General features: G+C 42.3%; 1 protein-coding gene across 1 annotated transcript in view; it reads left to right on the top strand.

Moving 5' to 3' along the window:
• Positions 1-53: 53 nt before the first annotated feature.
• Positions 54-13,381, top strand: part of MRPS18A (mitochondrial ribosomal protein S18A) — a gene marked incomplete at its 5' end in the record, with an annotated part of 20,065 nt that continues 6,737 nt past the window's right edge. Inside the window, 4 exons of the mRNA XM_010022595.1 lie at positions 54-85; positions 3,659-3,769; positions 10,787-10,910; positions 11,736-11,802. Of these exons, the coding sequence (XP_010020897.1) occupies positions 54-85; positions 3,659-3,769; positions 10,787-10,910; positions 11,736-11,802 (334 nt within the window). The remainder of the gene's footprint in view (positions 86-3,658; positions 3,770-10,786; positions 10,911-11,735; positions 11,803-13,381) is intronic.

Genomic DNA, 13,381 nt, shown 5'->3' with positions numbered 1-13,381 from the left:
GTTTCTCTTAGTCTGAGTAAGTCTCATTTTGTTCTCCCTTCTCTTTTTTGAAGTCGTGGAGGTGACTGAAGGCAACACGACCACAGTAAGTCCCTTCACCCCTTTTCCTCAGTAGTTGCCCTTGCTGTCATTTCTCTGTCCTTTAGCTTCCCGTTGGGTATGTGTCTGTCAAGCCCCCACTACGATGCCCAAAAGAAAAAGGATAAAACGGTCGCATTTCTGCCTGAAAGACATCAGGGCAGCCTGATCTAGTTGCAGATGCCCCTGCTCATTGCAGGGCAGGTGGACTAGATGCTCTTTGAAGGTCTTTTCCAACCCAAACCATTTTATGATTCTATTACAGGGTGCGATGGGAAAACCAAGGTAGGAGTGTGTTGCAAATGCAGGAGAGCAACAGGGGGTTTGGCAGCTAAAGGTTGGGGTCATCATCCTGTTGCTGGTGATGGGTGCGTCCAGTCAGAGCCACCCATAGCGCTAAACCCCTCACCATACCCTGGGAAACTTGGAAGCCATGACCAGTGGTATTCAGGACCCAAAATGCAAAAGGCATTTGTTCAGATGCGTTCGTTTCTTAAACTGGTGATGCTTGGAATCATCTTGAGTGTGAGGAGGCATGAAGGAGGTTTACCTGGTGGCTTTGTCACCTCACCCTGGGACAGCAACACTATGTGGCATCGCAGGATGTCTCTCTACCAGCTCTATGCCACACATGGCTTGCCTTTGCTCTGGTGCCATAGTGACTGTAGGTGATACAAAGTTTGCATCTTGTAACACACTTGGTTTGGTAAGGAAAAATTTTCACTGAAAGCGGTGTTGTCACCGGAAGACCTTAAATACTAAAGGAAAACTGCTCCTGAAAATAAACCATAAATTCTCTAGTAACTGATAAAGAAGAGTATTTTCTCAGCTATGATTTAAGATGGGAAGAAAAAGACCAACACAATAGAACTGGAAATTTACTTAATAAACTGCAAGAGATCAGATGGTGTTCAACAAGTGAGATTTAATTTTTTATAAGAAGTACTGAAATTTGTCGGAGGGGGTAGGATTGGAGAGAATGCATTATTCTGCTCACGTTACATATGCTAGTAGCAATCTGTGCCTTAGCTACAGACAGATAGTGCAAGTACTTTGAAATGTGTAAATACAGCGAGAAGAGTGGAGCAGGAATTATTTGGGAATAGCTAGAAGACAGTGCACTTAAATGCTAATCTATATATACATAATAGTAAGGAGGGGACATACTTCCTTGCTTGCTAATGAAACAGTCAAAACCTGATTGCTTGTGCCTCTGAAAGTCTTGAGTTTCCTTCTTGTTGTATTTGTGTTAGTGGACGTTGTCATGTTTGAAACCTGAATGGAGCAGGCTGCTTATAGAATATGGTAGTTAGCGTATTAGTTATTATTTAGTTAGCAGTTAGTCTCGAAGACTGTCAACAAAAATAAGGTTAAGGTGTGAGTGGGTTTAATGAAAAGTCTTTTTTTTCTTCAAGTGCCAGACTACTAATCTTTGCCCAGAGACCTGAAGAGAAGTGCTCACAAGCGTGCACTGAAGTTGTTTTAACAAAATCAAGGAAGGAGTATGCACACCAACACATGTACAGTGGGTTGCTGTACTTTGCACTCATTCAGTTTCAGAGGGAATGCAAATTATAATCACAAAGTGCTAATGCATTAACTGAGGCTTGAAGTAAAAAAGGTAGGCATTGAAATAGCAGAGCCCTTCAGAAAAAAAATTCTCCCTGGGCCGTCGTAGAAGCATAAGGGGCACTTGGATATTTCTACTGTATGATATCCTAGCATCAATCTAGGATCTTTCAGCACCCCTAGATGAGGAACATCTTGTAACAAATAGTGTATATTGAGCAACCAAAGGGCTGATTGATAGACTTCTCAACGTATCCTCTGGTCACTCCATTTATCCTACCAACTTTACGTCAGTCTTTCTGACTTCATCTTTCTATGTTCATCTTCCTATGTGTCCCTGCTTTTATTAGTATTGAAGGAAGTGTTTGACATGAACCAGATCAATGAATCCCAGAGAAATCTGAATTTCATCAGCATATTGAGAATATACAGCCCCTGTATTCCCTCCTTAGAGAACTCTAACAGAAGAATAATATCTGGGTGGGTTAAAAATATGAAAATCCTCAGTAGTTGGGGAATAATTGCCAAAGAACTGAACACTGAAATTTATCTTGAGAAGAAATTATATTGACATTGTATTCTGAATCTTTATTCAATTCCAAGATGGAATTACAGTTAAATTACAGTCTGAAGCCAGACTGGCAAGAATCAAAACCAGATACACTGGCTTCCCAGAAAATAGCTTTACCAATGAATAGAAAATTAGACACTGGCCTATGTTTTATATTCACAGTAACTTTTTTGGTTTTCTAAAACTGGCTGTTCTACTTGTGGGAGGAGGAGTCTTACTTAAAAATGGACCTTTTTAAGGTAGCAAGATGCTTGAACTATCTACAACTTATCTTTTTCCATTTTGCCATCACCAGACAAGAAAGACAAAAACCCATGGTTTAAAAATAGTTGTGACAGTTCAGCTGGATGCCAGTTTCCCATGCATACTTACAGAAAACATCATGCTTTTCTCTTCCCAGGTTTTCAGGCACAGAAACTGATGGCTCAGTCTAAATCAGCCAGCTTTTTTCTTAAAAGTAACACTGCTTTCCACCCAGAGTTTGTTTTTAAGCTCTCTGGTGCTTGCACTGTTTGAGAGTATCATTTGGTGTTCAAAATCTGGTTTTAATCTTACTTTGAGCAGAGGAAAGTTACAGAATATTTTGGAGGGAAAAAAAAGTGGCTTAATTTTATTGTCTTTTCTGTCTCATTCATCTGCAGTTTGAGATAGCTCTTGCTTCTATTCATAAGTCCTCAAAAAAAGGCAAGTGCACATGTAGATAGACTTCGTATTTCTAACATCTACATTTAGAAAACAAATCTCTCAAGTTCTTCCCACACACACCTGTATCTCTTTCTGTGTTACTTTGGAGAAAACATGAGTGTTGGATGTCACCACTTCCTAGTGGTATAGAAAAGGTGATAAAATGATCTGCTAAAGGAATCGTTCAGGGAATTAAACTGGATTTAAAAAGAATTAAAAAAATCCACAGACATCTCCTAACAGTCATTTCTTAAATGTAACTTTTGTTCAGAACTTTTCCTGCTGGTGAGTTATAATCTAGCAAGCCCCTGTGTGTTTTCACCCACAACAGGCATCTGCTATTCTGAGACATTCTTGTATTCCCAGAAAAAAATGTGGTTTAAAGCTTTTGGCTAAAAGGCCGCAACAATTTCAAGGCATGGTGGTTCATAGGAGTACTGCAATAAGTGGAATTCAGGGGGATATGAGAACTTCACACTGATTGTGAACTAGTTTTGGTTTAGTAAATCATATACATGAATTTACCAAATGGTTCTCTATGCCCCTTAGATTTGTTCTTCTCCCCATAGTCTGTGTATATCCAAAGTGCTTATATCTACAGATAAGTGAGTTGAATAATGCAGATACTCCTTCCTTTATATCTGCACAATAGTGGTCAACGTGTTGTGCACTTGATGAAAAGTATTCCTGAAGTCACAGGTGCAGGTAGAGGTCTAAACTATGCCCGATCATTATATCCTCTGAATTGTTTCCTAGATTGAAGGGAGAATTATAGAGGATAAGGATGCTGCAACACCAACTCCTCCAAACCCCTCTGGCCAGTGTCCCATCTGTCGCTGGAACCTGAAGCATAAATATGATTATGTGGTAAGTTTAATGAAGGAGAGTTTCCCCATTCTCATAGCTAGATAAATATTACTCTCAGATCTACATACTACTTTCTTCTTTTGTTCTGTGAAGTAAAGATAGCTAACTCTACCTCTGCTTCTCTAGGGCTTAACAAAAGCTTCCTACATACTAATTGTTTGCCTTGGCTGATGGTATTCCTGGGAAAAAGAAGGATGAACTCATATCAAATAGGAGGTTTGGAATTATACACATGGCCATCTGATCTGAGAAGATCATATGTCTCTCTTGGGTCCAGCTGCTGCCTTTCAGCATTGCGCTTCCAGGAGAATCAAACTGGAATGCAACATACAGTCAACTGATAAAGGCCTGCTCTAACTCCAGAGAGGCCAAAAGACTTGAGTAGATCAATTATGTATCTACAAGGACTACCATTTCTCACTAGGTCATTGTTTGTTAAGATAACAATTGGTTTATATAGCTTCTAAACTCTTGATGTGTATGAAGGAGAACATATGTGTTTACATCCTTTGCAACATCAAAAACAGGTTTGAGTCAAGATTTTTGCAGGAAACGCTATTGAGAAGCTTATTAACTAATGAGAGGATTAGTAACACTAAATGTAGAAGATGGGAGTGAAATCCTCTAATGGTTTAAAACAAAAGCACAACAGTCAAGACACTTTAGAATAAGAACCATGATATACAAGATACAGAATGTAACTTTACAAGAAGTCATTCAAACATAGAGTTTACAAAAGGACTGAGTGCCCACCCAGCAAGCTAAAACCCCAGTACTGGAATTAGAAAAGAAAAAAACCAGACAGGAGCATACTGTTAGTGAGATAAGGCAACAGAAAACTCAAAATGTCAATAGGAGCAACTTAATGTCAATAGGATTAGGGCAAGAGAGATACAAGTGCACCTGGAGGAAAAGAAATCTTTGTGGGGAAGTCCATTAATAAGAGTAGAGGGGACTGAATGCCACGTTGGCTGCAGAATGACTAAGCTGCTCACATGCAATCCTAGGACACACACAGAAGAAAACTTATGTTCTAATATCTAGGTAGGAATGGCAATCTTGCAAATGTAAAACAACAGGAAAAAACAGGTACATAAATAACTTAAGTATTGAATTAGGTACTGACCAGCAGACCAAGATTGTATATAGCCCAAAAATCTTAAAGGTAATTAGCTAAAAAACCACATTATTTCACTTGCAGGATTTTTTTTAAAGCTTGAAAGAAAGTGCTAAGGAATCACTAAATGGTTTGAAAATAGCAAGTGAAATCCTAAGTAGCTAGGAGAGGAAGGGGAATGATACTAATGACTACCACTTGGTAACTCAAACATTGCAAATTTGAAGTAAAATGGTGTCAACTAGGACTAAAATAACCTGTTGTATAGGGCTAATTAGGACTCATGAATTATGAAGAATGTGGGTATAGCAATAGTACCAGATAAAATACTTGCAATTAGTCCAGGCAGGTGAAACAACAGATGGGAGATGTAAATGAAATACTGGTTTACTATCTTTCAAAGCCTGTGTTGCAGAAATAAAGTTGTTCAGGATCTGAGGGTTGTCAGTGATTAACTCAGGCTGGATGCAATATTAAATGGTGAAATAAATTTGGGGCAGGGGAGTATTTAGTGTTCTCTGATCTGGTTTCTCAACAGTCTGGGAAAGCTAAAAATACAGCAATTTGCAAATGATAAAAATTCGGGGAAAATGGCACATACCATTAAGGTATGGAAAGTACTACAGGAACAGATCACACTTGTTTTATTTTGCTCGTGTTTGAATGCAACAGTGCCTTGCAGCTCTTTCCTTCTTTGTGGTTCCTGAACTGTGTTGTGATCAAAACAGACCGATCACACTGGAAAATATTTAAGGTTAATACATTTTTATGTGACTTCTAAATGCAAGGGGTCAACAGCTTCATTAAACCAGGTAGTTCTACAGATTTCCAGAGAGCATTCAGTAAGTCACACATTAACCCAGAGAAACTATAAACTGATGCTTGGGGATGAAATAAGCTATAGGAGCAGATTAAATCTTGGAAATTAATATATAGACTTACTTTCTATATCTGACTGTAGAAAACTGCATTGCATATAGAGACAACAGTGCCATCGAGAACCAGAAAAGCCTTTTCAGGTGATGTGATAGTGTGATGCTGTAGAGGCTGAATTTCAGGATTAGAAGTAGGCTGTTGGTCCCAACAGGTAATGTAAAGCATGAGCCTTAGTGTGTTGGTAGAGTGAACTAAGGTTATAAGTTTTCTTCCCCACTTCGGTTTGATTTTTTTTAAATCCTGGTTTCTATTGTTCAGTATGGAGGCAAGAGAAAACCAAATGTGAGGAGAGATCCTGCAGCCAGAGTCTTGAGAATCATTGCCAAGAACATTCCTAAGAAATTGTGGCCCTGAAAGACAAACTAGGAACATGTCCATCCTGTCAGTTATGTAATTTTTTGAATGTGTATGTACCTGGTGTATATATATTCAGTACTCCTGCTGCAGAGCAGAGGAGAATCTAGACAAAGAGCTAGAAAGCCATTTCCAAACTGTAGAGGTTTCTTACTGCAGTATTTAGATGCATTCCTCTGTGGGGCTCATGAGAACTAGGAGAAATTTCAGTTCTGGAGTAAACTGCATCTTCTGCTTGAGTAAGTCCCTTATATGTTTGAAAGGTTTGTACCAGTCACGGATTTTCAGGCTTTTAAATGTTAAGTTGAATAAAATCTCCCTTTTCTGCACAAAAGTGATGTCTGCTCTTTTTCTTTGCTGCAGCAGTGATGAGCAGCAGAAACTTGAAATGCTTAAACAATAAAGTGCAGGCATTTAGCTGTGTGGGTAATTAAACAGTGTCACAATTTACTCACTGGTTAATTGTCTTTAAAGTCTGTAAATTGAGAAGAGCTATTTTTGTTAAAGATAGAGCTTAGTTCATACAGCATAACCTATAATCTGTGCTTGGTAAGAGATCAGAATAGGTGGATCACAGTGGTTCCTTTGAGATTGATAAGCTGAGATCAGTCGGTTGCACAGAAGAGAAAGTGTGAGCTTTTTTGCTTGGGATGCTTGTAATTGGACTGAATGAGGCACTATGAAAAGGGAAGTGTTGAATTAGCCCCTGAGGGAGCTGAGTAATATGACCTCACAGGACTTTCCTTTTGTCATATGCAACTAGCACCGTCTAAAGTAGTGGCATAATGAGTTACTTTGGCTGTCAGAGAACTGGGGGACCAATGTCTCCAAAGTTATTAATCAACTGAACAGGCATTGTGAGCACCAGCAGGTCATGATTCCAACCTGCCTCAGCTGCGGTGCGGAGGGCTGCAGTTGTCTTTGCCAGCTCAACCCTTAGTCTCTGCTGAGGCTCAGTATAACAGAGCCCAAGGTATAAATTCCCATAGTTTTTGGTCTGTGTGGGTCTGGCCATTGAAACTGAGACCTCAGTTGATTTTTTTCACATCCACTGGAGATTTAAAAAAAAAAAAAAAAATTTAAATATTTTGGTCATTGTCAGGATGCAACTGGGTTGAAACCTGCAATCCTGTTATGAAATGCCTGGACAATGGTGCATGGCTCCCAGGAGTGAGGGAGAAGGGAAAAACTAAACTCTTGTATAACTGGAAATAATGACTGGCAGACTTGTCTGATACAACCCAGTAATAATTTGGCTACACAGACAGAACTCCTTGTGCGGTAAATGAAGGTTTTAATGAATTGCATGTAATCAATCAAGGATCCTGCTTTTCAAAGCATATGCAGATACTAAAACACAGAGTGCCTCTGCATTTTGGTTGCCATCTATTCACAAGAACTTGCTGTACATAGTGTTTCGTTCAGCAAGTTTATCCAGCCCTTTTAGAGGTAAAGGCTAAACTTGTTTTTAATTTTCCCCCTTTTCCACTTCAAACATCATTAGTCTGAGTAGGCAGTAAATATGTCATCTTGCTTTGGCAGCAATTAGGGAAAACCAAAGTGCAAGCTTTGCCTGTTAGCCCTAGATTAATTCAATCCAAGTTGTTTTCATCAATTGCTGCAGATTACAGGGCTGGGAATCTGGGTCCAGCCTCGTGGGAGCTGTCCAGTGATTAAAGCAGATCCGTGGTTATAAGGCTTGGCTGTCCACTAGCACAAAATGTGAATTTCATGGAACATGACGGCACCATGAGAACTTGCCAGATGTATTTTTTTTTTTTTTTGTTGACTGCTCCACTTACTTGTTCTCTTCCCTCCACAGCTGCCCCATAAAGTTGGCTGTACCTGTCTGCTTGCTCCCAGTGGTAAGATGCATCTGTGCGAGTACTCTGGGAGCAGCACCTGGCCTGTTGTTAATTGTAGGGATCTTCAGAAATGGATCAACCTTCTGTTGAGTATGCAGCACTTTAAGCCAAACAGCCTGAGTGTAATTTGGAGCTGCAGCAGCTTGCACATGGATGATTTCAGTTAAGAAATGACTGCTACGCAAGGGTGTTGGTCAGGTGGTGACACTGTTGGTCAGATATGGTAGCTGAGAATGGATTTTCCTGACTTTTTCCACGGCGGGAAAAAGGAAGACTATCTCCCTTTGCTTCCTACCTCCTGCCTTTGCATGGAAACACTTGATAACAAACTTGTGACTCCATGAGGTGTGGTAGTAATATGAGAAATCACTTGGACCACACACCCTTCATAAGAGCCTGTGGCCTACTTAGGCTTTCACGGCTGCAAAGACTGGAACAGTCTCAAACTTGCCATCAGCTCCCTTTTTCCTCTTCCCCACAGGCTAATGAAGCAGGCTAGTAGAAAAGTCTAGAAAGTTTTTTTCTTTCTAGGCACTTGGAGCTGAACAGCCCTTTCTCACTTAGGGAGGTGATAATGCTTGTGCTAAATGGCAAATAGAGCTGTTGGTGATTTGGAGAATTGCTAAAGATGAGGAAAAAAGAGGACAGAGACTTACTCTGGTTTCCTGAATCTAATCTACTGCATTTCAGCAGTGGCCAAAAGTCAGTGTCCTTGACTATTTTGGCTGACCTCCGTCCAGTTTCCACCCGTGCAGCCAGCACCAGCTGGTACCCTGGTTACTGTTCTCATTGGCAAGGCCATGCGTTAGCTGGGCTGAGGACACTTTGCTTCTATTTTAACCATAGATGGCTTCTCAGAAGCTTGCTGCTAGTTGCTCAGTTGTGCTTTTCTTGTTCTTTTAATAAACCATCACTCTGTATGGTGTTTGATAAGTCATTTTGTATCAGTGAGAGGTTGCCTAACCTGCCATGTTTTTGGAGGCTCTGGATCTGAAAATCGGTCTGAACACATTCATTGTACACAAGCGGAGGTAGAAAAGAAGGCCAACAAGGCAAGAGGGAAGTTGTCTGTCATGATGATATTAGCGAGGGTGGGATTGAAGGCAAGGAGGAAAAAGAACAAAAACAAACCACAAAACCCCAAAACAAATGAAAACCATCTAAATTTTGATTGCAGCACTTGTATGATAACATCTGTCAGAACTGGTCATTACCAGAAAGCCTTCCAGGAGCCCCCTTCAGAGCTGAGCTGCTCTTGTGCAGTGGACGTGAATGTATAAATCCTAGATAGCTAGGTTTTCTGAATATTCATTTTGTATCCACTTGTGTTTGTTTGCTTTTGCAAGGACAGTAAATGAAGGTAGGAATGTGCCAGGGAGCTCTTTGTAAAAGAGCAAAGGTAGGGGCGTGGGAGCAGGTCTGCAAATGTCTGAACAGCCGGCAGAGTCATGGTCACCCCATGTGAAAAGCAACAAGTACTCTTTGTTCTTGCCTGTTGCTGTAGACGGGAGGTGTAAAGTGCTGACATACCTGGTTGGAGTTCTCATTCTGTCAGGGTGCCCCCTGGCAGGTCCCTTCCAGCCGGCACGTAGCCTCCGCATCATCCAGCTACCTCAACTATCAACATGTTTACAACAGCACTGAAGAAGTAAACTCTCAACCAGCAACAAATCTGTCCGCAGATGGGGAAGAAACAAGCACAGAGTCTCCAGAGGCTATTTGGGCCAACTTATGCTGATGTCAGCATGTCAAGGGGACTGCCTTTATTGGCCTGAGGGGTACGTTTGCACTGGTGTGTGGAAATGGAGAGTGTGTATCTAAATACTGAGATGTTACACTGTGTACAGTTAATGGGACACTCGTGCAACAGCTGTTGCTGCTGTGTTTAAAAAATGGTCATCCCAGCCCTGTGATAGTATCTGATTGTAGAGATTACTTTAATTTTGTTTTTATTAAAAGTGCTTTACGTTTCTAGAGCTCTTAATTGGAAAGGTCAACAGCAGTGTAAGCTAAATGATTCCTGAGTCCACATGCTCTGAGTGCCCTTTCCATCCAGCATGGCTGTAACAGCCCCACCTAATGCATGCACAGTTGAAGGACTGAAGGCAGCAATTTATCCTATTAGGTCTTTCTCATCAGCACATGTTCTTTTCTTACAAAAAGCTTCTTCATGCAAGATCTTGGACCATTTCCCTGCTCTCCACCCCTCCAGAGAGACATAAGGGAAGTTCCACCATGGGAAACTGGATAAAAGTTTGAAGAGTAGATAGCAAAGAACAATCCTGCTCTGAGGGAACAAGGAGGGGCCAGAGGTGATCTAACATATCTGTGACCTTTAGGATAGCAGCTGTGATGGCATTGCAAGTTGTGTAAACAGTGTCCATCTGTAGCTCTTGTGTAACTGTGTCTGAGTACCTAGGACAACATTATCTTAGCTAGAATCTTGGAGCAAGTGACAATGAAGTAGCAGCATTGCGGCTGACATCATGTGTTTACACTGGTGAAGTCAGGGGAAGACTCAGTCCATCTGAGTGACCTTATTGAGCTAAGCTGGCAGGCGGAGTGACAGCAAGCAGAAGTCACTTGGTGTCAAGCTGCAGCCAAAATGCGTAGGAAGGAATCATTGTTTTGTTTTGCTTTGTTGAGAGTTGTGTACACAGCAGGAGGGTCAGCACAATACCTAAGAATCACAGCAGTTAACATAGCAGTAGTACTGATGGGTTTGCCCTTCTCTTGGTCCCTTAGGACGTCTTGCTGCTGAGTCAGTTTATCCGTTCTGATGGAGGGATGCTGCCACGAAGGATCACAGGCCTTTGTTTGGAGGAGCACAAGAAGATTGCTGTTTGTGTGCAGATGGCTCACCGTGCAGGTACGTAGCCTTCTCGTAAGACAACCCCTTGCTGTGGCATACCCATAAAAGCCCTTGAGAGGGGTCTCCTATCCAATTAGTGTAGCTCAGTGAGATGTCATTCTTCAGTCACCCAGCAGACTCATTATGGTCCAAGTGCTGGGACAGGATGATGAACCACAGGCTACTTGTTCCACTTTCTGTGTGTCTTGGCTCCTGCCTTGGCAGCAGACGTTTATCCCTGCAGATGGGTCTACCATTGCAGAAAGATCTGGGAAGTGGTGCAGTTTCTCATAACTAATGATTAAATACCAGCATCTGAAGTTACTTGATTTAGTGTAAGCTTGACCTACCCCGTTAATAGCATAGTAGCACCTGTTTACCATCTGCCATGTGAAAGCTTTTTTGCTTTATCCTGGGGGTAGGACCCAGGTTGACAGAGTCAAGAGTATAGTGCTGATCTTTATGCCTGGTACCTGAGTTGTATCCAAGTTAAATGGACTGAGAATTTTAATGGTCAGGTTTTTATCCTAGAGATGGAATCTGATTTGAAATCAGTGCCCTAAGTCCTCTCAAAAAGCCTCTTCAGTGAGCCCAAGTGGCTGTGTCTTTGGTGTGCATTTCCTCTCTATACACAGCAAAAACTCCTAGCTTCTTTTTGGCTGGGGGTGCAGGGTCAGCAGTGACTAAAGATAAAATACCCTTTCTACTGTACTGGAGTTTTTGCTGTGCTCTCCCAGTAGAGCCTGGGGTCACTGGGCTTACAAGGTGTAATGTAACTTCTGGATGCTCTAGAGGCAAGAAGGAACTGCAAAATATTCTCATGCCTTTCTTTTTCTGTTTCAGGTTTGTTGCCAAACCACAGACCTCCACTTCCTGAAGGGCATATTCCCAAGAAACCCAAACTCAACAGGTGAATAGTCTTGTCTTTCCACATCCCTTTTTCAGCATTAGATTGGAAAAGGAAAAGCAGTTCCTTGTAACTGGGTAAAAGATGCTTCAGGCAACAGGACTCATGAAGTGTACTCATAGCATTTCAGAGAAGGTCGGCCTATTGTGATATTCTGTCAGTCTTAAGGACAAACCATATGTCATTCAAACCATTTATCCACACAGGGTTAAAACTGCCACACATGTTTGAGTCTGCCCTCCCTTTCTCAGCTCCTCTCACCTCCATGTCACCAACACTCAGTAGGGCAGTCACAGGACACAGAGTAGCTGAGGTTGGAAGGGGCCTCTGGAGATCATCTAGTCCAAGCCCCCTGCTCAGCTCAAGCAGGGTCACCTAGAGCAGGTTATCCAGGACTATGTCCAGTCAGGTTTTGAATATCTCCAAGGATGGACCTTCCACAGTTCTCTGGGAAGCTTATTCCAGAGAACCACCCTCATGGCGAGACAGTGTTTTCTTATGTTTAGACAGAATTTATTGTGTTTGAATTTGTGCCCATTGCCTCTTGTCACTGGCCACCACTGGGAAGATGCTGGCTCAATTGTCTTTACACCCTTCCTTCAGGTATTTCTAAACATTGCTAAGACCCCTCTGAATCATCTTTTCTCCAGGCTGAGCAGTCCCTTCTCTCTTGCCTTTTGGTGCCTGGCCCCCAACAACAGTGGGGTCCCCAGGAAGGGTACCAGCAGTGAGTGTGGGGCTGAGCAGCCAGCAGGGGCCTATCACAAGCCTGTTCTCCTCTGCCTCGTCCCCATTTCCCCCAGTCAGTGATTCACCCTCTGCCTGCCTTTCCCATGCAACAGGGTCTCTTCCCCCTCCCCAGCCTGAATGGCCCCTGGCCTTTGGTGGGCAAAGGGAAGGCCTGTGTCCACCTCCTGCGCTGTGCCGGGCACTCGGAGGTGCTAATCCCCTGTTTATGACCTCACACTCTGTTTCCATGGGGATGTCAGAGCGGTTTATGAACCTCGCATTAGCAAGCTGTGGGATTACCAGGGGCCATGGGGCTGTCGCTAGGAGAGCTTAGGCTGCAGGGCTGGGGAAGGCTGGAGACTCCTGCATTTCAGGTCCGCATTCATTTCTGCAGGGGGGATTTGAGGCAAGCTCTTGGGAATGTCCCTTGGATGCTGGTGGGCTATGTACTGCCTATCAGTGAGGATCAAATTAGAGGAGTCTACATCTGATGCAGCCCTGTAGCCATCGGATACTTTTTAACTCTGAAAACTTCTTCTTCCCTGTGTCTTACAAGTCTTTGGGATGCTTTAGCAGCTGTCTCTGTCTAGCAGCTGTGGGGTGGAGTGCATTATCTAGTTAGCATTCACATAGCAACCCTGCATAGCAGGTTGAGACAGGAAATAGTAAATCCTGTATCGCTGGAATCACACCAGGACTCCAGCTATAATGCCCTGACTCTTACAAGTTGTTCCATGGACTTTCAGTGAGAACAAAGAACAGATACCTCTGGGTACGTTCTATGTGCAGGTAGGTGAGGTACACTTCTAAAATTAAAGAGATTTAAATTGGAGATTAGTATCCAAGCCCTCCC

Source organism: Nestor notabilis, unplaced genomic scaffold, assembly GCF_000696875.1.
Source record: "Nestor notabilis isolate BGI_N333 unplaced genomic scaffold, ASM69687v1 scaffold3539, whole genome shotgun sequence".
NCBI lineage: Eukaryota > Metazoa > Chordata > Aves > Psittaciformes > Psittacidae > Nestor > Nestor notabilis.
This window is presented reverse-complemented; position numbering and strand designations above follow the sequence as displayed.